The sequence below is a fragment of the Carlito syrichta genome, unplaced genomic scaffold (assembly GCF_000164805.1).
Source record: "Carlito syrichta isolate Samal-C Ts95f unplaced genomic scaffold, Tarsius_syrichta-2.0.1 Scaffold308133, whole genome shotgun sequence".
Classification (NCBI taxonomy): Eukaryota; Metazoa; Chordata; class Mammalia; order Primates; family Tarsiidae; genus Carlito; species Carlito syrichta.
Window position 1 is genome coordinate 433266 of NW_007252229.1, and position 26638 is coordinate 459903.

The 26638-nt window shown below is 37.9% G+C and overlaps 1 protein-coding gene across 3 annotated transcripts in view; it reads left to right on the top strand.

The window, feature by feature from the left end:
• The window catches only part of GABRB1 (gamma-aminobutyric acid type A receptor beta1 subunit), a 394157-nt gene that overhangs the window by 127851 nt on the left and 239668 nt on the right, over nt 1-26638 (top strand). For all 3 annotated transcript variants that reach the window (XM_008065016.2, XM_008065017.2, XM_008065018.2), the window contains one exon: nt 8113-8333. In XM_008065016.2, the coding sequence (XP_008063207.1) occupies nt 8113-8333 (221 nt within the window). The remainder of the gene's footprint in view (nt 1-8112; nt 8334-26638) is intronic.

A 26638-nucleotide genomic window follows, 5' to 3' on the forward strand; every position in this document is an offset into this window, starting at 1 on the left:
CACGATGAAAACAACTCAAATTATTTAAGCTTCTGATTTTTTAGATCTCAGAATATCAGACATTTAGATTGTCACTGAGTGAAACTTAAATTTTATCATATCCATTTTAAGAAATTGGATTCATGGCCTAAAAAAAGGCATTTACATTTATAACAAAAATGGGTCTTTATAGTTTCAAGAATAAATATTTGATGACAAATGCTAAAAACTTTGTACTATATTAACGTGGTCCTAGAGTTGTGTATAGTGAGACTCATGCAGTTCATTTTTTAAAATCCAACTGCATAGTCTCGTTGGCATGCCAGTGCTATATATGCCCTGCATGTTATATAATGTACCCCAGGTGATTTTTTTTTTTTAGATGACTCTCATTTGGTATAGAACCATAGCTCTAAGTGTTTTTCTTCACTCACTGGGTTGATTAATTCTAAAATTATTCAGAACACGAGACTGACAAAAGGTCTAACTTTATAGATGGATAAACCAACTGGGTCTATTTAGGATGAGACAACGGTAAAAGAAGATTTTGTTCCCTGAGGCACACACTAGCCTACAGCTGCTGAGAAAAATCAATAATAAATAAAAATATAGACTTTGGCAACACTGGTAATGAAGAAGTATGTATTTTAAAGTTACCGGAACAAAGCATGGCTAAGGGATAAGTACAACAAGCACATCCTTTAAAAAATTTTAGAGACAAGCTCTCAATCTGTTACCCAGACTGAAGTACTCTGGTATGATCATAGCTCACTGCAGCCTCCACCTCCTGGGCTCAGGCAAACCTCCAGCCTCAGCCTCTCAAGTAGCTGGGACTATGGGCATGTACCACTACCCCTGGCTAAGTTTTTAAAAATATTTTTTGAAAAATTAGCCTGGCTTGGTAGCTCGTGCCTGTAGTTCTGGCTACTTGGAAGGCTGAGGCGGAAGGATCACCAGAGTACCAGAGCAGGTTGATGCTGAGGTGGCTGTGAGCATGCCACTACACTCCGTCTGGGCAGCAGAGTGAGACTCCAACTCAAAGAAATCTATCTATCTAGATTGCAAGCATAGACCACTGTGCCCAACCATCAATAAACATATATTAATACTTCACATAACACTAGATAATGTAAAAATGATGTAAAGATAAAAGATTAGAAACTAACAACAAATCTGGAAGATACAATGAGAAATTTCTGTTTCAGAATGTACTTAATGGTGACATTGATACACAAAGCATTCATTGAGACAGGGGGTTCCATTGGAAACAAGTGTTTTGTTGTTCATTGAAATTACAGTTTAAATTGATTTATTTATCAGGCCATTTTTCACTAAACCCTGTGTTTGTGAGATTATGAGTTATGAGTTTTCTTCCCTATTTTTGTAAGAAGTGTTACTTCTTACCAGCATATGCATTGAGTCTCCAGGTCAGTTTTCTTGGTAATTTTTGTTGTGTTTAATATGGAATTGTTTGGATACAAGGTAAATATATATTTACTCTCTTCCTTACTCTCCTGGTGAGTAAACAAAACCTAAACCAAATCCAAATATGTCTGCCTTTTAAAAAGTCATTTGACATTTCTAAGTCTAGGATTCTTCATAAAACCTTCCTTTTTTGAATTCAGGGAAATGGGCCAGATAATTGTTTGAAGTCTCCTTTGGCCTTTGATATATATTTATGATTGGTTACGAGACTGATAACTTTGTTGATCAGCATCTTTACTACTGTCTTTTCTGTCTAGAGAAAGTAAAGAGGGAATCAAATTAAAACAAGGAACGTAGGACTTGGTGTAATGATACAAAGAGAGATTTTAGGGAGCTAAAGTGTGGGACATGACCAGACCCCAGGAGAATAAGAAGTAGGAACATGAAGTCTTCATGAACTTGGTCATTGATTCTCTAACAATGAACTCTGCCTCTTCTGGCTATTTTCTGCATTTTTCTCCATTTCCTTTCTTTCTTTACAGGCTGATTTCCTCTTTTTATTCATAGTCTCTCCTCTCTCATAACCTCATTGTAGCAGTGCAGCCTTAATTCAATGTCCTGGCCTTTGTGCATGGTCCCACAGCTCTTGCCTCACATTCTTTCACCAATACCATATCCCTAGAGGGGACTCTTATGGGCCCATCTCAACTTTTTGAGCCAGGCAAAAAGTGGATTGCCTGCCTGTGAATCAACTGCTCTTGAATAAGGTATCTACCCTCCATTCCCAAACTGCAGGGTGGCAGGGTCATGTGACAGAGAACGTGGCCAGGCACAGTCTACAGGGGCCATAGGCATGGCAGTCTCCCTCATGGCAGAACTGGAGAAGCAGTAGGCATTGATGTGTGTCTCTGCTGTGATCAGTCTTTCGGGGGGAGGCAGCCTAAGCCTTGCAAAGAGCAGATCTCACAACTCAACTAAACTGGCATGAATATTTTACAGGGCACAAGGATTTGTGCTTGGAACCTCTTACAATTACATTAAAATCAATGAAAGATAAAATATAAATGTGAGCAGCAAGAGCTTTGGTTCAGCAAAACCTTTGTTGAGAATAGTTAGATAAGGAGGGATTGCTTACGCTATCTTTTCCAGTGGATGCCTTCTTATGAGATGCTAAAGCAAACATATTGTCTCTTTGCTAACGTGCGCAGACCATGAAGGCAGTAAATAAGGGACCCTCACTTTCCTAGCCCCCTGTGAAGTCTTCTTAGAGCTCATTCTGGTAAGATGCATACCTCAATATATTTGCCTACAGCATATCAACTATTTCATCCTGTTCCAGTGTTAGATCATTAATAGATTTTTATCAAAGGCTTTCTTACAGTAAAATGGAAATTTACAAATCATCTTATTTCAGTATGTCTTACCACAAAGTTTTGAGGAATATATTAAAAGTTCTGAATAAACATTTTTTGTGATAATTAATGGTAAAAGATTTTGAATATTGTACCAATACTAAAAAGAAGAATATTAGGCTGAGTGCAGTGGTCATGTCTGTAATTCCAGCACTCTGGAGGCTGAGGTGGGAGAATTGCTTCAGCTGAGGAGTTCAATACTAGTGTGGGCAACATAACGAGACCTCATCTCTACAAAAAAAAAATAGCTGGTCATAGTGGCACATGCCTGTAGTCTCAGCTACTCAGGAGCTGAGGTGTAAGGATCACTTGAACCTAGGAACCCAGGAGGTCAAGACGGCTGTGAGCTGTGATTGTGTCACTGCACTCCAGCCTGGGCTACAGAGTGAGTCCCTGATACAAAAAATATATATATACATTCATCTAATACAGGATTTCTCAACCTTAACACTATTGACATTTTGAACCAGATAATTTTTCTTTGTTGTGGGGAGTTATACTGTGTATTGTAGTAAGTTAAGATGCATCCCTGGCCCTTACTCACGAATATCAGTTGCACAATTACCATTATTTCCAGTTGTGGCAACCAACTCTGTCTTGAGACACAACTAAATGTATCCTGGGTGTAGAAGGGAGGCAAAAATCATGTTGAGTTTAAAAATGCAGATCTAAGAAGAATGTGACCTTTATTCTTCAAAATAATGACTTTTAGTTAATATAATTACTTTCTTGTCCTATAACTTTATTTTTTTGAATTTAAAAAACATGTTATTTTTATGTTTCACTGAGCACTACTGATTTATATCATCTAGCTTCCTTTTCCTCAATGAATCAGATTATCTCACGCCTGAATTAGCCTGACTAATTTCATTTGCGATCTCATATCCATTAACTCATTAATTTACTTCGGTGTCAATGAATCCCCTATGGCCCATAGTTTCTAAACATGTCACACTTCCTCTAAAGGAATAGCTTATACACTTGAGGAAGCTGGTTGAACACTTGTAAATACACCTGAAAGAAAATTGATTTTAATGCTCTTGGCCAAAGAATATTCTTTTTTATTTATTATTTTTTTTCTATAAAAGTTCCTGTTCTCTCTGGAATGCTTGCACTATGGAAAAATATAAAATTAATAGAAAATTTGACATTAGGGAGATCAAAATACCGCAGTTTTAAGCCTTTCTTTCTCATCTAAAAATAGGATTCATCTAAAGGAAGTCACTGTTAACATTTATATTAAGGTGCAGATAGGAAAAAATAATGTATTTAAAATACAGTAAGTAGTTTATCTGACATATAAATCATAGATGATTTCACAGTGAATCATCTATTTCACAAGGTTGCTATAAGAACAAGGTGTGCTAACAGACATCAGAAGGTCCTGAGAAGCACAGAGCCTGAGGCCTCCATGGGAGAAAAGGCCTGCCATCCTGTGTGTGCTATTACATAGACAGTAGAGCAATGAGAGATGGCTGTATTGTAGATTTTTTCACAATGTTCATGATTACCACCACAATGATGATTATCTTTTATCAAGGTTATCAATTTCCTGTGAAGTGAGAATATGGATTCTCACTTTTCATGGAATCTGCTCCTAGTTGGGCCACTAACCCCAGAAGTGCATAAAAGGAACTGGTGTGAAGGGGGATTACCTCACCTCACCCACTCCCAGAAATGACATACTAGTATGTGTACATTTTTTTAGTTTTATTTTTAGAGACAGGATCTCACTCTGTTGCCCAGGCTAGAGTGCAGCAGCATGATCACAGCCAGTGTAGCCTCCAACTCCTGAGCTCAACCTCCTGAGTGGCCAGGATGACAGTCGCACACCACCGTGCCCAGCTAATTTCTAATTTTCTATAGAGATTGTGTCTCCTTATGCTACAGGCTGGTCTTGAACTCCTGGGCTCAAGCAATCCTCCTACCTTGGCCTCCCAAATTGCTGGGATTATAGGTGTAAGCCACCATGCCCAGTCCATGTGTACATTTTCACTTGATAATTTTTTATTGCAAATTGGGTATATTATTGCTTTAATTTAGAACTATGACATCTTTTTTTTCAATATTTATTGAAAACAATGAGTTGAGTAGAGCAAAGATCTCACCACATGGCATATAGTTCTTTCTTTACAGAAAGCAAAACAGTTTTTAAACAGGGAGGGAAGAAAGTCTACACAAACACACACCCACAAAATCTAAACAGGGATTACCCATCTTTATATGATTTTCTCCTTTTACTTTTTACTGTTTGCTTACCACAAACTAACATTTTAATTATAGTATCTATTATGATAGTATTATTTTGTCATAAAATTGACAAATAAAAATTATATATAGTTATTGTGTACAACATGATGCTTTGAAATATGAATACCTTGTAGAATGGCTAAATAAAGCTAATTAGCATATGTATTACCTCACATACTTCTTTGTTGTGGCAAAATGTATTCTCTTATCAATTTTTTAGATGATGCTTTTTGTTTTACAGTGATGTGTTTTCCCTATCACACATTAAAGCTTTATTGGGAATTGCACAGCAAGGCTTTAGCCACAAGGTCTTATGAGATTTGGATAGTCATGGATCTGAGTATGGGTCTAAGCACTAAAACCAGATTCCATTGTTAACTGTGCGATCACCATGGTAAAGTACAACACTATGATTCTGGCTAATTATTAATTTTCTTATACTGGCTGAATTGTAATTAAAAGTCCAATTCCAAGACTTAGAATTGATTGCAGATGATTGCCTATTTTTATAGCCAACCTCTCCATCTGCCTACAAGTTATTTCATAAACATTTCTATAAAAACAACAATGCTTATGAAAATGAATATGTACATTCCAAGTATATGGAAATATGATACTGATATGTACATGGCAATTAGCAATGTTGAAGGTAATATATTACAATTATTTAGCATGTAATTGTTTCTAAAGTACCATAACCTTCATTTTCTCAACAGTAAGCCGGTAAAAGGCAATTTTTAAATTTTAGAAATGCAGCATCTGAGATATAAGCCATTGTGTTAGTTGCTCAAGATTACATAGATTTACCTATGGTACAGCTTAGAAATAAGCTGCTTAGGTATCTAAGACTCATATTCATCTGCCCAATTTATTTTCTCCCCAAAAGGCATGATGTTAAGAACTTAGGGATGCAAATAAGAAAGACAGTAACTGAAAAGAGAATTGTAGGTAACCCTGCATGTTCTTTTTTTTTTTTACTTTTTTTTAATCTTAAAAAATAGGGTACAATTCAGGGTTAGCTATACAATGTTCATTATGCAGATACCCTTGTTGATGAGGTGTGTCCCTCCCTGGGAGTTTCCCACTACTGCCAATCCCTTCCTTACAGTATTATGATAATTGTTAAAGGCCACTTATGAGTGAGAACATATGGTACTCAGTTCTTTGTTTCTGTGTTACCTCACTCAGTATTATAGACTCTAAGTCCATCCAAGTTGCTGCGAAGTTCATTTTTTTGTCCTTATTTATGGCTGCGTAGTATTCCATCATGTTTATGTACCACATTTTTTTATCCAGTCCCCTTTCCATGGGCAGCACAGTTGGTTCCATGTTTTTGCTATTGTGAATAGTGCTGCAATAAACATGCGTGTTTTTTTTTTTTTTTTTTGGAATGTATGAGGGTAAGGTGGAAGGAGGTTTTAGACCTTTACAAAGGGTCTCATGATTAATAGTGAAGTGTGCATATTCTTGCCATTGAACAAGAAAGAATAACTTAAAACTACTGCATGATGGTTCTGAGTAAACAGCATAAATGTTCTTGAACACCATGGCTAAAAGACACTGGAATTCATTATCCAGAATTGATACAATTTTATCTTTATGATACTATCCACTCGGAGGTCTGTATGAAGCCCAGTTTGCCCAGCCATAAAGTAAGATCTGAGTCTATGTTTTCTTTTTTTTTTTTTTTTTTTGAGTTGGAGTCTCACTCTGTCGCCCAGACTGGAGTGCAGTGGCCGCTCCCGGCCACCACAATCTCGCCTGCTGGGCTCCGGCGATCCTTCCGCCTCAGCCTTCCAAGTAGCTGGAATTACAGGCATGCGCTACCACGCCCGGCTGATTTTTTGATTTATTGTAGAGATGAGGTCTCACTGCCCAGGCGGGTCTCGAACCCGCGGGCTCAGGCAATCCACTCACCTCAGCCTCCCAAAGGCGCGGGATTACAGGCTGAGCCACCGAGCCCGGCTTGAGTCTATGTTTTCAACTCATGGCATATGCCACAATGGCAGTGCACAAGTACTGTGCAATTACAGTGTTTTCTTAGTGGGCACTAAGACATTCATAGAGTCACTATTGACAAATACATGTCTTAGAAAAAGTGAACCTTCTGATTTTATTATATCTGGATGAGTTTTTTACTGCTGTCCATTCATTTTCTTGGAATAGGCATTGCTTTGTATTAATAGAGTTTTTTTTAAAAAAACAGACAACTAAAGTATGAAGACAGTTATCATCATCCCTCCCTGGTAGTCTGATCCATTTGTATTGAGCCCAATCCTCCTGCCTCTAACTTCCAGGGGAATCCTGAATAGAAAGAAGAGTGCAAGGAGATACCCTCAGTATGTTTTGCAGAAGGTGAGGAAACAAACCCTAACTACAAATCCAATTCTGAACTCAACTCCTGAAACAAAGCAGGAATGACATAAGACAGACATCGTTCAGTAGTTCTACCACTGATGTCAGTCTTCAGGTGAAATATGCACCCTTATTCATATGTGCTTCAGAACTACTTTTCAGGACCTGTAGATAAGTTGCAATTCACTAGAAAGACCCAATAGTGGTCATTGACAATCTTTATGAGTCAAACAGAGAAGTATTCATTCAAAAATCATCTGTAGTTTGAAAAGCACCTTCTCCTTTTAAGGGCATCCATTTTTAGTTATTATTTATCAAACATTGCTCTCAAAAATAGAACTGTAAGTATAATATCCAGAGGTGAATTTTTGTGAACATGGATCTCTTTGTACAACTTCTCTTTATCACCTTCCTCACCTTAACTTCAAGCCTTAAAATTCAATTAAGCGTATTTGCTCTATAATGGTGGAAATGATTGTGTATACATTCAGATATTGCTCTGGTGCTTTTAACCTATTGGTTACCTTATACTTGGGGGTACAAATTTCAGTATATTAAAATGTAAACTCTTAGGAGACATTAAGAAATTGGGTCTCTGGGCGTCCACAATAATACATGTTATCAGGTTTTTAACAAAAGGTCTTACATGATAATGATAGTAAAAATTTTTTTGGTTTTCTTTATTTTACAGGATTATACACTCACCATGTATTTCCAGCAGTCTTGGAAAGACAAAAGGCTTTCTTATTCTGGAATTCCACTAAACCTCACCCTAGACAATAGGGTAGCTGACCAACTCTGGGTACCAGACACCTACTTTCTGAATGACAAGAAATCGTTTGTGCATGGGGTCACAGTGAAAAATCGGATGATCCGACTGCATCCTGATGGAACAGTTCTCTATGGACTCCGGTAAGTGGATTTATGTTGCATGCTTTTAACATTGTTGTTGTTTTATTTTCTACTCTTGGAAGTGGGTGGAGGAGAGAGAAGTAAGAATATGAATATATATAGATTCATTTATTTGTATATATGAAGGGTATCATACACTTATGGATGTCTGTTTTTGATCCTCATGTGGTTAAAAGCTTACTAAAAATTTTAGGCAGTGTTTTAAAATTAGCTTCCAATTTTACCAAAGAAATAACTGAGATATGACTTGTTATTATAGTGTTCTTTTGTCTTTGATCTCTCCTTTAGTGACTCTTTTGAGGAAAAGATGAAGACTATAAACCCACAAACTCATATATGCCCCCAAACTTCCAACCATCTTAGTGTTCATCAGTCCTCTAAAATCCTTCTACACATCTTGAACATCAGCCTAAAATTTTTATTACAGGTCAAAATCCTACAATTAGTGTCTATGAGTTCACCAATGCCTAGAAACCAGATGCAAGTAAAAAATAATCATCATCATCTCAATCTAGTGGTTAGTTATTTAGTTGATAGCTTTAGTTTCCATTTGTAAAGTGAATATAATATCAGTTAATCTTGGCAAAATGAGCTTGGTACTTCTCCCATTCTTTCAGTACTCCAATAGCTTTCAATTCCAGTCAAAAATCTCTGAGCTAAAAGTCTTTCAGAGAAATGGTGAAATCAACTAACAGTTCTTAAGTCTATTCACTAAGCAAGTCAGTCATTGACCATTAGTGTGGGTTCACGTACTGTAAATCAAGGGTAAGTTTTGTGTTACCTATATAACTTGTATCAGGTATGCCCCATATGTAAAGGTATGAATTATTGCACTTCTAAAGTACTCTGAGTGAATATTTCCATGACTCGACTTGATAGGCTAATCAACCACTACAAGTATAAGTGTATGGATCAGTCAAGAATGTATAAAAAGTTATTGGTTGAGAAAAAGACAATTAAATATTTTTGTAAGTAAGAATGTGGGTTACATTTTATGGACTCTCACTTCAGACATTTTCTAAATTATTGGCAATTTCTACCAATGGGAATAATATAAAGGAAGAAAAATATTCAAAGACTGTGAAATTGAACACACCTCATTTTACAACTGGAAATACTGAGTCACAGAAGGATAAGTGCCTTCTATAAGAACATAGCCAGGTAATAGCAGATTTGGGACTAAAATCTACATATTCTGACTCCCATACCTCTGCTTTTCCCACAGCACTGTCTTTCAAATGCACTTGGAAATCAACACCTCCTTCCAAGTTGTACAACATGCCTTCCTCTCTTCAAAGCCAATCCAGGTCTCTGTAGCTTGCAGTCTACAGATCATGACCCTCCAAAGAGAAACACCAACCATTAATCTATTACCAGGGCTCTGGTCTCTTTATGGCACAAGTTTTCTCCATAAGAGCCTCACACCAATTCTGATATCTTCTCTTCCTTCTCCCCCATCTTTCCACTTCTTCTTCCCTCACAGGTTTGATTTCCTTTTCCATAAAGGCTATATAAAGATCCTGGAGAGACTATCATGTATAGCAGAGAAAGTATGATACCTAGAGTCAGAGGACTGAGGTTGGGCTTCATTCCAGTATTTTTGACTGCTTAACGTTGAACAAATTATATAAATTTGTCTTAACATTTGCAGTAAGGAGCTAACACCCCATAACTCATTTTGGGGAAGATCTTATGAACTAATCAACATGACAATGCATAGTAAGTCTTAAATTATATTTTTCTAAAGTAATTATGCCTTTCATAGCTTTATTAGGTACTGGAAAAACTGCATAATACAGGTGGGTTTTTTTTAACTCTTAGGAGTACCAGTGATTAGAACAGAGATAAAGTTGTTCAATTAAAAATTCATTTAGGCCAAATATGGTGGCTCACACCTGTAATCTCAGCACTTTGGAAGGCTGATGTGGGAGAATTGCTCGAACCCAGGAGTTTGCAACCAGCCTCAGCAAAATAGTGAGAACTTTTCTCTAAAAAAAAAAATCAAAAAATTAGCCAGGTATGGTGTGGAGTGCCTGTAGTTGAGGCTGCAGTGAGCCATGATCATGCCATTGCACTCCAACCTTGGCAGCAGAGTAAGACTCTGACACAATAATAATAATGATAGAAGAAGAATGCAACATTTGTTTGGTGCCAAGTACATGCCATGCACTCACTGTATTTGACCCTGAGAATAATTTTCCAGGAGTCTGGTAGCAACTTGTCTTTGTGGCCAAGCAAGAAAGATAGGGACTGTGAGATAAGAGACTTGTGGTCTAACTAGCTTGTGCCCTTCAGTGAACCATTTCATCTCCCTGGTCTTAAGATACCCCAACCTTACAGGAAAGGGATTGAACAAAATTATCTCCAAATTCCCTTCTAAACCTAACTAAATTCCATTGCTTCTATGATCTTATATATTAAGGCATGTCTGTTTTAATCCCCCTGATGTAACATTTCCTAGTCTTAGAAATGGCAATCTTCAGTTTTTCTTTGTAAACGCCTTTTTAAGAATAGCCACCATATATCACCTCCTATGCACACATACGAGAAAATCCTTATCGTATAACATATGTATTGGCATATTTATAGTTATACTTATTTTAGACAGAAGTAATTAAGAGATTGAAACTTCTTGCCTTGTTTCTTTCTGTAAATGCAGCTAATAGTCATCATGGATGCATCCATACATTCATGGGGAGGTTTTAGTCATGATGAAATCAGTGAGATTTTTGTGAATGCACCTAAAAGCTTCTTTGGCCAGGTATTTTATAATTATAAGACTGCATCATTAAACAAAATCACATTTTTCCTGTTTCAAACTCAATAAACTCAGTAGGAGATGATATAACATAATTTACATGAAGCCATAAGAATAGAGTTAGTTATTTTCTATTTTTGTGAACTATGTCAGATCAGATTTTACACCTAAGGAATGACACACAGTCCTGGAAACACTCTAAAATAACAGGGTAATTAGTGTCTGGTGGGGGACTGTACTTCTAAAGGAATCAGCCTACTGTGTAGCAGATATTCAACACATCACGGGAGAGACTTCATTCTTGGAGACTCTTGCTCTTGGGCCAGCCCTCCTGCAACAAATTGCATTATAACAAGGATCAGGCAGCAATCACTCTTACTTCCTCTTCCCTTTAGCTGGGATCTGAAGAATGGATGTTTATAATGGGCTATTAGTGATGTTAGGAGACTGGGACTTAAGTCCATGTCCCACGAGCTCTCTCTCTCCTGGTCTTCTCAAAGTACATAATCTCATTTCCTTTCTGACTCAAAAGTGGAGACTATACATCAACGCCCTAGATATCAAACATCAAACCCTTAACGTTCTTCTGTCTTTCCTTCTTTTCTTTCACTTAACTCTGAGAAAGATGTTTCTTTTCTCTCTGAGGCTAATCTCTCTGTGGTTGCATTTAATCTTATTGTTAAACACTCTTCTCAAACTTTGCCCCCTCCTTTACTTAAATCTTTAACCCTTTCTCTCTGTTGAGTTTCTTTCATTCAGTTTGCTCTGCAAACACCAGGTTTCTCCCAGTTTTGCTTTCCTCTACTTCCCACCACCCATTGCTCCACACTCCCCAATGACATGGTTCGAATCAACTCTGTTACCTAAAACAGCTCTGTCAAAAATTAACAAAACCATCACTGGTTCTCAATATATGCTTTTGACTTCTTTGAATGATTTAAGAGTAATGACTGACCCTGACTTCAGGATTTTCAAGACCTGGCACCATTTTTTCATTGTTCTTGTTCCGTCTTTTTGTTATTTTATCATTGACTTCTCTTTTGCCTCTTATTGTGAACTATCAAAATTCCTCAAGGATTGACCAGCTCATTGAGTTTAATAGCTCTAAATATCTGAAATATCAAATGATTGAGTTTCACAGAAACACTTCCAATTGCTTACTGGGCATTTGTATTTGTATTCCCTGCCAGCTTCTTCTGACATGACCCCTATTTCATATCATCTATTTTTACCAAAACTGGGCCCTCATTTTCCAGGTGCTAATAAAACTCTCATCATCACAATCTATAGGTATAAACTTAGAAGTATCTTTGACTCCACATCTCTTTTGTCCCTGGGATCTATTATGTTGCCTTATTTCACTCTCTCTCAATCATATTCCTGTCCAAGCCACTTCTACCACTGAAATTAATATCCTTGCTATCTGTCACTTCCTGGCCAATTTTCTATCTCAATTTTTCTCTTTCTCATTGATGCCATCTTATTCTGTCTACAGAAAATATCAGACTATATCATATTACACACACACACACACACACACACACATACACAGACACAACAACAATAACAACGTTTTCACAATCCCTATAAAATTAACTTTTGCTTCTCTGTTCTCTGTCTGGGATCTAATATCTTCTACTTATTTCTCTAAATATATCCAAGTTATTTCAGTCCTCCAGTATGGGATATACAGTTGATCCTTGAACAACATGGGTTTGAAATGCACAGGTCCAAATGTATGCATATTTTTTTTAAAAGTTACCCTGTGTGAGCCTGCCTCTCCCTCTTCCCCTTCCATCTCCTCCAACTCTTCTGCCTCAGCCATCCCTGAAACAGCAAGATCAACCCCTCTTCTTCCTCCTCCTTTTCAATTTGAAGGCTAGGATAAACATCTTTGTAATGGCTAACTTCCACTTAATAATATACTTCTCTTCCTTATCATTTTCTTAATAACATTTTATTTTCTCTAGCTTACTTTACACATTATGTAAAGTAATTTTATACACACACATATAATATGCAAAATATGTGCTAATCAACTGTGTATGTTGTCAGTAAGGCTTTTGGTCCAGAGTAGACTATTAGTAGTTAAGTTTTGGGGGAGTCAAAAGTTATATATGAGTTTTCAATTGCATGAGAGGAGTCAGTGCTCCTAATCCCTACTTGTTCAAGGGTCAACTATACTTATACTACAAAAATTATGGGTTGTATCTGTGAAATTCATATTTAAACTGGACAACCTGTGTTTTATTTGACAACCCCACAGCTCTACTGAAATGCCCTTCCTTCTCTGCTCCCAAACATTCTTTCCCCCAACCTGACATTTTCTCACATTTTACTCCCTTCAAAGCCTGTCTCACATTCCACTTTCTCCATGAGGACTTTCACAATCTTCCACAATCAACCAGATGAAAACTCTCATTTGATACCCTGATGCACTTTAATCTCACAAAAACCAATGAGATTTGCAACTCCCTTGTGATATTGTATCTTTCTGCAGTTATTTTCCTGTGATGTAAACAGGATTATATATTTGTTGAAAATGTGAATTGTATTTTCTTAACCTCTGTACTCACTCTCAAACCAAACAGATGCCCAAAAAATGTTTATAAAAATGAAATGAAAATTTGTAGGATGCAGTCACCTGACTCACAATAGTTGTCAGCTGCAACATTTTCTGTATCTAAATGATGGCTTTTAACCAAAGAGCAATTATCACTATTAATGACCAGATGTATTCTGCCTCTTGTCCCAACACCATCCAGATGGTTGCACATGCTGACTCTCTCCAAGGCCTAGTGTTGTGGGTGCTGAAAGACTGTGTTTATCTTTCCCTGAAAATGGCAGCATGGAGCAATTTAATTCTGGGAAGATAATTACTGGAGTACTTAACCTCCTGAAAACTGCTTCTTTTTTTCTTTTAATTCTGCCTCCTCCTCCTAACCTCTAACATTGCTTTCCTTTCAAAGCTCCACAGTACTCCTTCCTTCATCTTTTACCAGGGGTGAGCCTAGGGTCAGGTGGTTTTGAGGGGTTATGTGAGAATGGATAGTGGAATGAGGAATGCTATGGTTTGAATGTCTGTCCCCTCCAAAACTCATGTTGAAATATAATTGCCATTGTGGCAACTTGGAAAGGTGGAAGCTTTAAGAGGTGATAAGGTTGTAAGAGCTCCACACTCTTGAGTAGATTAATGCTGTTTATTCCTCGTTCAGGCTCTCTTTCCCTCCTCTCTCCTCTGTCCCTGTCTCCCTCTCCCTCCCCTCCTACTCTCCCTCCCTCCCTCTCTCTCTCCCCTTTCTCCCTCCCTCCCTTTCTCTCTCTCACTTTTTCTCACTCTTTCTCTCTCTCTTTGCCCTGTGCCATGTGAGCCTTCTGCCATGTTATGATGCAGCCACCTGATCTTGGACTTCCAGCCTCCAGAACTGTAAGCCAACAAATTTGTTTATTATAAATTACCCAACCTGTGGTATTCTTTTCTATAGCAGCACAAAACACACTAAGACAGAAGGTAAAAAGCCTTCTAGTCCAATATTGGCTCATATTAGGACTCAGTACACATGTTGTAGAGTGTGTGTGTATGAAGTATATACATACTGTAAGTATATAGAGAGTAACATGTTCATACCATATCATTTTAACTAATACTAGAGCAAATGTATCACGTAGCTTAACAAAAACCCATGTGTATGAGTAATTGAAATTCTGCTCTGTCAGAAACTATGCTCACCCATGCTCTACCTATATTGTCATATTTAATCTTGATTACAACTCTATAGACTTTGTACTATTATTAAGCTACTGTTAAGTACTATTGTTAACCTGCAGTATTAACTACAGATACCAACACTTGGAGATCTAAAGTAACTTTTCCTGTCTCATAGTTTATCTGTTTACTTTTTAAAACAAAGAATATAGCATTTGACTGATGATAAATTATCTAAATCTATTTTAAATACTACAGTCTCACCTGTTCTTTTTCAGCCCCCTTGTAAATTATTTTTTGAAGACACTATGCCATTATTTTGTGATTATATCCTTTTGTTGTAAGTGTGTTGATTAGATGTAGACTATTTGTCTTGGTGCTGTTTTGGCAAGACTTTTTTGTAAGTAGTATAGAGTCTTCTATGAACAGAAACAAAATGACTGGCTGCTTTTTTTTAACTGTATAATGATTGATAAACAGATTCTGATATATTGAGTGTGATCTATCCATTACAACAATCTTATGAATTTTATATAATTCTATTAGTTTGCTGGGCTACTGTAGCAAAGTAGCACAAACTCAGTGACTTAAAAAACAGAAATGCATTGCCTCACAGTTCTAGAAGCTAAAAATCGAAAGTCATTGTGTTGCTAGAGTTTGTTTCTTTCGAGGGCTGTGAGGGCAATGTCTGTTTCAGGCCTCTCTCTTTGGTGTGTGAATGGTCACCTTCTCCAGGTGTCTTCATGGTCTTCCCTCTACATGTATTTGTTTCCAATTTTCTCCTTTTGCTAAGGATACATCCACTTCATATTGGATTAGGGCCCATCCTAATTCTCTCATGTTAACTTGATTACCTCTGTGAAAACCCTATTCAAATAAAGTCACGTTCTGAGGTACTGAAGCATCTCAGTAAGAGTCTACACTCTTAGAACTTCAACATACGAATGTGTGGAAGATAAAATTTCAACTTATGACAATGATGGTGATAGAAGCTACTGATAATCATTGTATAAACTTATTTAGCGAGTGCAAAATTGTGACTTTCTAGCATCCCTTCTTTATTTATTAAATATAGTATTCTCTAAAGAAGATGTTGAACTCATCAACTGTTTGGCTATCCTGAGGCATAGTCTGTGCAGTGAAAGCAGGATAAATGCTTGATGGAGTCCCCTTTTTAAGCAGTTTTTAAAATAGCAAGATGTTTCTCCAGAATCTCTCAAATGTGACCACTGGTGTTTGGTATTTGTTTTTTGCTTGTGTATTTATTTATCATTATGAAGTCACAGATGCAACAGGTATTTCTGCTTCAATCCACTGCAAGCTTTTGTTATTTTTGGTTGTCACTTTATCTTATCTTCATCTGTGGCAGCCCTTTCAAATTGGCTCCCAAGTTTTTTTGACGTGGCTCAGTAGTCTTGGTCACTTCCTTGTTTCTGATGCCTCAAACTGGACATTTCCTGTCTCAGATATAGAGGAAAGGCACCAAAATTCATACTGATATTTCTCATTTGAATTTAAGATTAATAGGGTTTTTACTCGCTTTTTTGATTTTATGTGTTGTTTCTTTCCTCTTTCACAGAAAATACTGATACCTGGTTATATGAACATAATTATTTACTTTATCATGTTAAATATATATGTGAACATCCACTTATACATATGTGTATATATAAACGTCAAAGTATATATATGTGTATGTATATATATATATAGATGTGTGTGTGTGTGTGTGTGTGTGTGTGTGTGTGTGTGTGTAGTCTTCAAGATACATCTCATCAGGAGCATAAAGATTAATTACTATGCCTTAAGTTACATTTTAAGTTTCAATTTAGGAATAGATCCTTACTATATGGTTAGGCTACAAATTTGTTTTATTTTGCTTTCAGTTTGGATTTTAAAATTTTTATTTGCATTTATCTCATCATAATGTGAAATAATTACATGGTTCTAAAATCAAACAATAAAACAAAAACAAGTCTTACTTTCGTTTTTGTCCTGATGCCTGCCCATTCCCTTTGACACAGGCGCACCCTAGAATTGAGGTGCAGCCCAAGGGCTCATGTGGATTCTTGGCTTCCTGCAGGAGAGAATTCAGGAGTGAGAAGACAGAATAAGGCAAAGGCAAGTTTATTGAAGTAACAAAGGATCAAAAGACAAGACTGGCTGCTGGTTATATTTATGGCTGTTTCTTGATTATATACTAAGGAAAGGGCAGATTACTCATGGGTTTTCCAGGAAAGGGGTGAGATGTTTCCAGAATTGAGGGTTTCTCCCCTTTTTTGGGCCATGTAGGATAACTTCCAGGAGTCACCATGGCAATTATAAATTGTCATGGCGCTGGTGGGAGTGTCTTTTGGTATGGTAATGTATTACAGTTAGTGTGTAATGACAAAAAGGGCAGGTAAAGGTCACTTTGCACACTCTCTTGGTTTGAACCAGTTTGAACCTAATTTCTCCTATTGTTTCAGTTTAGCAGATCACCACACTTGGATCTTGGGAAACTGTGCAAATGTAGAATTTAGTCCTGTTGAACTCCCATATCTTCCCCCAGAGATAAACATGTTCATTGGTATTGTGTTTTCCCTTACTTTTTTTTTTTTTTTAGTTGAAGTCTCACTTTGTCGCCCAGACTGGAGTGCAGTGGCCGCTCCCAGCCACCGCAGCCTCGCCTGCTGGGTGCCGGCAATCCGATCCTTCCGCCTCAGTCTTCCAAGTAACTGGAACTACAGGCGCATGCTGCCACGCCCGGCTAATTTTTTATTTATTGTAGAGATGAGGTTTTGCCAAGTTGTCCAGGCGGGTCTCAAACCCGCGGGCTCAGGCAATCCACTCACCTCAGCCTCCCAAAGGTGCGGGATTACAGGCTGAGCCACCGAGCCCAGCTTTCCCTTACATTTTAATAGACATGTATGTATACTCATATTCCTTCCTTCTTTAGAAGGTAACGTACTATGCTATGCCAACTGCACTGTGCCTTACAAGGTGATTTTGCAAAGTAACTACAAATGCTGAAAACAGGTTTTAGTCTGTCTTCTCACTTTAAAGTCAACACAGCCCCTGCACAAAGCAGCTTGCTGTTCCTGCCGATCATTTCTAGGAAGACAGTTGTCTGTGTATGATGACATCACTACTGACCATTATAGAAATGAAAATAACTGAAGGAGGTAGGCCGCACAAACGGGGTAGCCTTGCCAAGTGTGTGAGCTTTCGAAAATGTTCACAACTGCGTTAGGTTTTCTAACTCATACTAATGACTCCAAATTCCAAAGAGATTTGTCTCAGCTACAGATTTTAGAAATGAGACTAAGGTTAACAAGGAACTTGTGGCCTGGTGCGAATTTTGAGAACACCGCTACTATTTTTTGCTTACCTAGCTCTACTTTGAATCAATTTTGTGATGTTCTTGACAGTGCCTGACCATGGGTTGTGTGTGAGAATAAAATCAATGGCTACTCTTACTGAATATAAAAGAAAGATACAGTTTTCCACGCTTCCTTGGAGGATCCTCCCATCTTGCCTTGGTCTTCATGGTAAAGCAGAGTATACAGTAGAGGCAATTTTCTTGATAATGCGATCCAAGACACACACACACCACTATTGATTTTTAAGGCAGTTTGGGGGTCCTAAATGTTTCGCGTTAGCTGTCTCTATTGATTGCACGCCCTGAAAAAATTGTTTCTCTCTTCCACAGACTTTCCCTGTACAGAGGCAATTATGATTACATTCAAGAGTCCTGGACAGATTGCACAGGACTTACTGTGAGATACGTTGGACAAAAATGGTGTAGAGCTGATTGCTGCAGAGAATAAGTATGTGGGCTGAGATAATATTTGCTTAGGAGGACTGGCTGATATTGACAAATGCACCTTGTTAAGAGAAAGAAACTTGTTACTTCAAATGGAAGAGAGAAATAACAGGCTTTGTAAAGAGTAGGTGACTCAGTTTATTAGAAAGGATGCCTGGAGACTCTTCACAATTCCCATGAAAGGTCACAGTGTTGCTATTTGCCTCCCAGTTTAGTTGACTTAAACTTTAGTGTTTCATCAGTGGAGTACAGAGAAAGCTATTTAAAATGTTCTCCTGTGAAAGGACTGCTATTTTTGCTTCTCAATTTTTTTATTTTTAATTTTGATGTTCTTTTTGAGTCAGAGTCTCACTCTGTCGCCCAGACTGGAGTGCAGTGGCCACTCCCGGCCACCGCAGCCTCGACCTGCTGGGTTCCAGCGATCCTTCTGCCTCAGCCTTCCGTGTAGCCGGAATAACAGGCATGCGCTACCACGCCCGGCTGATTTTTTGATTTATTGTAGAGATGAAGTCTCGCTGCCCAGGCGGGTCTCGAACCCACAGGCTCAGGCAATCCACTCACCTCAGCCTCCCGAAGGCGCGGGATTACAGGCTGAGCCACCGAGCCCAGCTTCTTCAAATTCTTAACTTTGTGTATCTTGTGGAAGAATACCAAATGTGAGTTCTCAGGAACGTAGAAAAGAATTAAAGAAAGAATGCAAGAAGGAAAAGGAAGGAAAAGAGGGAGGAAGAAAGAAAAGAGGGTGGGAGAGAGGGAGGAAAAAGCAAATAACTTGGAGATATGTTATGAATGTTAGATATTAGTTGTTATTACAAATGACACCACTTCACAAAAAGATACATCAGGTTTTGACAAGCATTTGTGAAATTTCTTACATCATTGTCTCCAGGATCCTCATTTTCTTTCTCCATTAAACAATCATTTCCAAGTTCAGGATTTTAGTACCCCTTCTATGATTTTTGCCACAGCTGCATATCATCTAAAAATATGAATTTATTTTTTACTCATGTATATATTTGTGCACACAAATATACAAATACATATATATAAAAGGACTTTATTATTAACTCTGTACATGGAAAATATACATTATTTTAATGTATACATTAAAATGTAAGCTACAAATTTTATTAATATTTAAAAGTTCATCTTCCCTTTACAATGATCTTTTTGCATTTATAGAATTGAGAAAACAATATTTCCTATCTTATGGAGTATTACTGAAGTCAATGTAGTAATAGATCTAAAGGACTTACAATATTCACTGCCACATGATAAGAGCCAAATGAACCTACACTCATCCTGTATAAAATGTGTGGTATATACAAGTGGGGACCCCCAAACACTCAGAATTATCTTTTGGATGGTGGGCCCTTGTGATATAGGCTTCTCCTGCTAGGTAGGGTTTCTAGGAAATTGCTTATCTGGAAGTTTTAAGAAGGTTGCATCACCATTTGTGGAGCACATATCTGGAGTTGTGGCAAACAGGTGACTGGTTCTTCTACCATAACAACATACCTTCCCATACCACACAGAGTGTTTAGCAGTTTTCGAACACAAATAGCATGACCCCCGTGCCACATAATCCCTATTTACCCATCTCAATCCGAGAAATTTTTTTTCCATTTCCCTAGATGAAAAAAATCCTCAAAAGGAAACATTTTGCCCATGTGAAAGTGATAAAACTAAAAATGGCAGCAGCACTAAAAGTCTTCAAAATTGACAAGTTCAAAAACTGTTTTGAACAGTGGAAAAAGTGTCTCAATATTTGTATTAGATCAAACAGATAATACTTTGAAGGTGACTGAAATTTAAATGTATAAGAATAAATACACAATTTTTTACAAATAAATTCCGGGTTTCCTGGAAGGGTCTCCCCTGGTACATCACACTTGGACAATAAACACATGCCATTTACATGATAATCATCAGCATCAACATAAAGGCCTAAGTTTTCTTCACAAACCCTTTGAGGTGCCAAGTTCATGCTAGGCTCCCTTTTCAATCAGTGTTATGTATCCCAGATTGTGAAACAGGCACCCTGGAGGCCACCATTTGACTGTATTGCAATTCAGTTTCTAATTTTATTTCCCAAAGGGAAGTCATAGTGTGTTTCTTAAGCCTAAAAGTCCACCTGGGTTTGTGTACCAGATATAATAAAAAGCCTGGCATGTCATTTCTGAGTTTTAAGTGTTATGTCATTATAACATTTCAGATATGGAAGCATCATATTTTGTATCTATGTAACATCCCATCACCATTGTGGAAGGAATGATTTACTTTAGAAGAAAACAGAAATGTCATAGAAAACTTGTGGAAGGATGTGTGCCATTAGAATATAATAAAAATATTCTTTTAGATTAGGGCTTTAAGAAAAATATTGGAATTTTAAAATATCAATCTAAGTAATCTGAAGGTAATAGTACATGTTTTTATGAACCTAATGTTGCCTTGTTACATCTAAAAGAAGTAATGGAACAATGAGTTCCATATTTACTGGATCCTCTTGAGTGTTTCAACCCACAAAACATTTTGGGAAGAAAAAAATGTTTTTCTAAATTACTCACTTTTTTTCCCCTCTGCACATATAAACAGTGAATATTGGGCATTCGCAGAGCAAGTGAAGCGTGCTCTGTGCTTTCAGGACACAGTTATATTAAAGGAGCACCTCAACATCCAGTGAATCTGTCTTTGCATTTCTGTAACTACTAGGAAAGCTTCAGATTTATCTTTCCTAAATCTTTTTTTGTTCTTCTGAATAAAGACAGAGATAGGGCTATCAGGGTAGACCCAACCTGTAATGAAGCCACTGTGAACTGGAGCTCAGAGAGCTTCCTGATCCATTTCCCTCTATTTGTAAAATAGTGGTAAACAACAGTAACAGCAACAAAAATTAACATATATGTTATTTTTTATTAGGTTGTCAAGTTTTTACTCCTGTTTTTACAAAGTTGTATAAAGTTGCTTAAAGCAGAGTTATTTATTCTTCTTAAACTTGAAAGGTTTACTCATGACAGAGAAATGCCTTGCTCTAGAATACTGACGGCTTTGAAATTTTAGATGACCAAACCTCAATAACTAAGGCAGAATCCTGAGGACTAGTGAGCGTCACTTAGGGTGTTAGGACCGAATATGTGTTATTTACATGTTTCTACCTTCTTAACTAAAGAGTGGACAATACTAGGACAAAGGAATTTCATCTTTCCAGGTTCAAGAATATCTTATTTTCCAGCATGACAGGCACAGGGCCTGAAAGCTTCTCAACATCTTGTGAAATATATTAGAGACTCGAAAAGCATGACTTCATGGCACCAAAATGTAAAAGAAAACTGATTAGAATTATTAGTTAAATGCCTCCAAATGTGACATTATATCCACAAGTAACTTTCAGATTTTTAAAAATCACAAAGCTCAAATTTATAAAAGTTATTTTAAAAATTTCTGCTGCCTCTGCTCAGGGGTGCCTTAAGCTAAAAGAAAGTTCACCAAGACCTTACTTCCGCTTTGTTGACTTCAGAGTTTTCCACTTGTTCTCATGGGTCTATTCTCTCCTCTTTGTCTTGTACCTTGCAGTCCACCAGCAGATTTGTTTTTCTAAAGGACCATTTCATCACACCACTTTCCTGATCCGGAGCCTGTTGATTCCCCATGGCTCACTACATCAAGTTAAAACTCACCTCCAGAAACTTCCCATTAGATCTGCCATACTACATGGCCTCATTTCAGATCTGGCTAACCATGAAACCTCCCATCACAGCTGTTGGCTTCCTTTCAATGTCCTTAATTACCAGACGGATTTTTACTTAAAAGCCTCTGCTCGGTTGTTTTATTTCTTTTTAATTCAACATTATTTTATCACTTTTCTTTTTAACTCTGTACAGCTCATCTTCTGTCTTCTATGGCTGCTTCGACCCTCGTACCCCACTCTTCATAGTTATCCAGAACTTTGTACCTCTTACAATAGAGCATTTCAATAGGAATAGTATCAGCTCCTCCTTGTATGTTTTGTAGGATTCTGCTGGAAAGCTATCTGGTCCAGGGTTGTTTTTTGTTTTGTTTTGTTTTGTTTTTTGAGTTGGAGTCTCACTCAGTCACCCAGATTAGAGTGCAGTGGCCGCTCCCGGCCACCGCAGCCTCGACCTGCTGGGCTCCAGCGATCCTTCCGCCTCAGCCTTCCAAGTAGCTGGAACTACAGGCGAGCGCTACCACGCCCGGCTAATTTTTTTGATTTATTGTAGAGATGAGGTCTCGCCAAGTTGCCCAGGTGGGTCTCGAACCCGCGGGCTCGGGCAATTCACTCAGCTCGGTCAAGGTTTTTTTTTGTGGGTAGTTTTCTTATGACATAGTCAATTTCCTAGATTGTTATTGGTCTATATAGTATCTCAATTTCTTCTTGTTTCAACTTGGGGAGGTTGTGTGATATCAGAAAGGTCCTCCATTTCCTTTATGTTTTCAGGTCTGTTTCCATATAAGTGTACATAGCAGTCTCTGATAATCTTTTGTAATTCTTGGGGCGAGTTGTAAATTGATCTTTTGCATTTTGATTGTGTTTATTTGGACTTTTTCTCTCTTTTCCCTTGGTCAGTCTAGCTAGGGGACCATCAGTCTTGTTTATTCTTTGAAAGAACAGCTTTTTGTTTCATTGATTCTTTTGTATTATCTTTTTGTCTCCTATGTCCCAAATTTGGACTTTGATTTTGGTGATCTGGATTCTTCTACTGAAATTAGGGTTTTGGTGGTTTTGCTTTTCCAGCTCCCTTAGGTGATTTGTTAGGCTGTTAACTTATGATCTTTCCATTTTCTTCATGTGTGTTTGTGAAGATATGAATTCCCCTCTTAGTACTGCCTTCATGGCATCCCAGAGGTTTTTTTATTTTCATTTGTTTCCATGTATATTTTGATCTCTGTTTTGATTTCCATGTTGACCCAGGAGTTGCTTAGCATCATGTAGTTTAGTGTCCATGTCCTTGTGGGTTTGGGGGGAACTTTGCTGGTGTTGACATTTATTTTTATTCCACTGTGGTTTGAGAAGGTGCATGGCAGGATTTCAATCTTGTGAAATTTGTTTATGCTTGTTTATGGCAGAGGATGTGGTCGATCTTAGAGTACATTCCATGTGTGATGAGTAGAATGTATATTCCGTGGTTGTTGGGTGGAGTGTTCTATAGGTATCAATTAAGTCCATTTGGTCAAGCATCACATTGGTGTTCTGGATCTCCTTGTTGATTTTTTGTCTTGATGACCTGTCTATGGTTGTGAGTGGGGGTGTTTAAGTCCCCAGCTATGATAGTGTTAAAGTCAATATCTTTTTTAAGTTTATCTAGAAGTTGCTTTATGAACATTCGTGCTCCTATGTTGGGTGCATATATATTTAGGATGGATAGTTCTTGTTGATGGATTGGACTTTTTATCATTATGTAGTGGCCTTCCATATCTTTTTAAATTTTTGACAGCTTAAAAGGTATTTTGTCTGATATTAAGATTGCGACTCCTGCTTTCTTTTGTGTTCCATTTGCCTGAAATTTTTGTTTCTCATCCTCTTACTTTGAATCTGTGAGTGTCCTTTCTGGTGAGATGAGTCTCTTGTAGACAATATATTGTAGCCACATGATATTTTATCCATTTCTCCATTCTATGTCTTTTCAGTGGTGCATTTAGTTCATTCACATTCAGGCTAATTATTGAAATGTGAGAGTTCATCTTTGTCATGAGATTCTTATAGAGTTTGTTGTTGCTGCTGTTTGTCTTCTCTTTTTTTGGTTTTTGGGTTGATTCATGTGTTTTCCTTTTTCTTTTTTTTTTTTTTTTTGAGTTGGAATCTCACTCTGTCACCCAGACTGGAGTGCAGTGGCCACTCCCAGCCACTGCAGCCTCAACCTGCTGAGCTCTGGCGATCCTTCCGCCGCAGCCTTCCAAGTAGCCGGAATTACAGGCATGCGCTACCACACCTGGCTGATTTTTTGATTTATTGTAGAGATGAGGTGTCGCTGCCCAGGTGGGTCTCGAACCCGAGGGCTCAGGCAATCCACTCACCTCAGCTTCCCAAAGGCACGGGATTACAGGCTGAGCCACCGAGCCCGGCGATTCATGTGTTTTCAATGTTTTTGCTGCATTCTTGTGAAATGTGTGGTCATTCTTTCTTCCCTTTCTTTTGTGTTTAACACTTTCTTAAGTGCTTCTTGTAGAGCTGGTCTGGAGGCAGCATAAACTCCTAGGGATTGAATGTCTGGGAAAGATTTTGATTTTCCTTCACTGATGAAGCTTAGCTTAGCTGTGCAATTAATTCTTGGTTGAAATTGTGTATCTTTGAGAACTTCAAAGATTGGGCTCCAAGCTCTCCTTACCTGAAGTGTTTCTGTGGATAAGTCTGCTGCTATTCTAAATCATCTTCCCCTGTACATAGTCTGACCTTTTTCTCATGCTGCCTTTAGGATTTTTTCTTTTATATACCTACTTTGTGTAGGCGAGTTACTATGTATCTAGGAGTTGGTCTACTCATTTGTCATCTTGTAGGGGTTCTCTGAATCTCTTGTGTTTGAATGGTCACGTCACTGATGAGATGAGGGAAGTTTTCTTGGTTAATTTCATGGAATGTTTGTTCCAGGGTGGTCTCTGTCTGTCTTTCTACCTCAGGAACTCCAATTAATCTTAGGTTCGGTCTCTTAAAATAATTGTTCATCTCTTGAAGATTTTGCTCTCTTTTTTAAAGTTTCTTTTCTATGTTTTTTTTTTTCTTGAGTTGGAGTCTCACTCTGTCACCCAGACTAGAGTGCAATGGCCGCTTCTGGCCACTGCAGCCTCAACCCGCTGGGCTCCGGCGATCCTTCCTCCTCAGCCTTCTGAGTAGCCGGAAGTACAGGCATGTGCTACCACGCCCGGCTGATTTTTTGATTTATTGTAGAGATGAGGTCTTGCTGCTCAGGCAGGTCTCGAACCTATGGGCTCAGGCAATCCACTCACCTCAGCCTCCCAAAGGCGCAGGATTTCAGGCTGAGCCACCGAGCCCGGCTCTTTTCTATGTTTTTGACTGTTTGAGCTAGTTCCATATTTTGGTCCTCACACTCAAGATTCTTCTGCTTGGCTAATTCTACTTTCCATGCTTATCAGTTTGTTATTTATTTTATTCACTGAATTCTTTATTGCTGTTATCTCAGTTATCAACTCCTTCATTCTTTTCTCTTGTCTCTTCTCAATTCTATTTATTCTCTCTATTAATGTCTTGATATCTGGGTTTGTGGTTTGAGAACAGTCATTCTAGGGGCTCTTCATTTTTTGCATTCTGAAGTCTGTATTCTCAGTGGTTGACCTCCCAGGGGTCTGTGTGAGACCTATATTCTTCTTTTGGTTTTTCATCATCTGTGTAGATTTTCCTCCTTCATTTTTTTTCCTCTTCTTTAATTCTGTTGTTCAAGGATGGGTAGGGTAGCTTTTAATTCTGTTTGCTCAATCACCTATTCTTCCTTATGTGGATCCTCTGGCTTTGTTCAATTCTGAAGCTGAACTGTGGAGGGGAGGCTGTACATTTTGCAGTTTTGAGATTTAATTGAAGGGAGAGCTCAGAAACTATCTGCAGATTCCTGTATCTGCTGACAGGTATGTGGGCCCCCGGAACCTGCTTCCCACTGCCTTACAATTTGTCCATACAGTGGGGATGTAAGTTCAACCCTGAAAGCAAAATGAGGTAAGAAAAAGGAAAACTGGAAAAAGGAAGAAGGGGATGAGAGCAAGATGGAGAGAGAAGAAAAAGAGGGAAAACAGACAGGCATACCAACTAGCAAATGAAAAGAGACACAAAGACAGAAAAGATAAAAAAACTAAAATATACACACAATCATACAAATGCAGAAACTGACCAAAAAAATAACCCTGCTGATGTACTCTCCCTCCAAAATACCAGTACACAAACAGAAAGTCTAAAAAAAGCAATAAAATAACAGAAACAAAGCAAGTATGAAAATGTAATCAAAAACAGAAAGAAAAAGAGAGAGGGAAAACTAAAACAACAATAAACAAACAAACAAAAAACGAGCAAACAA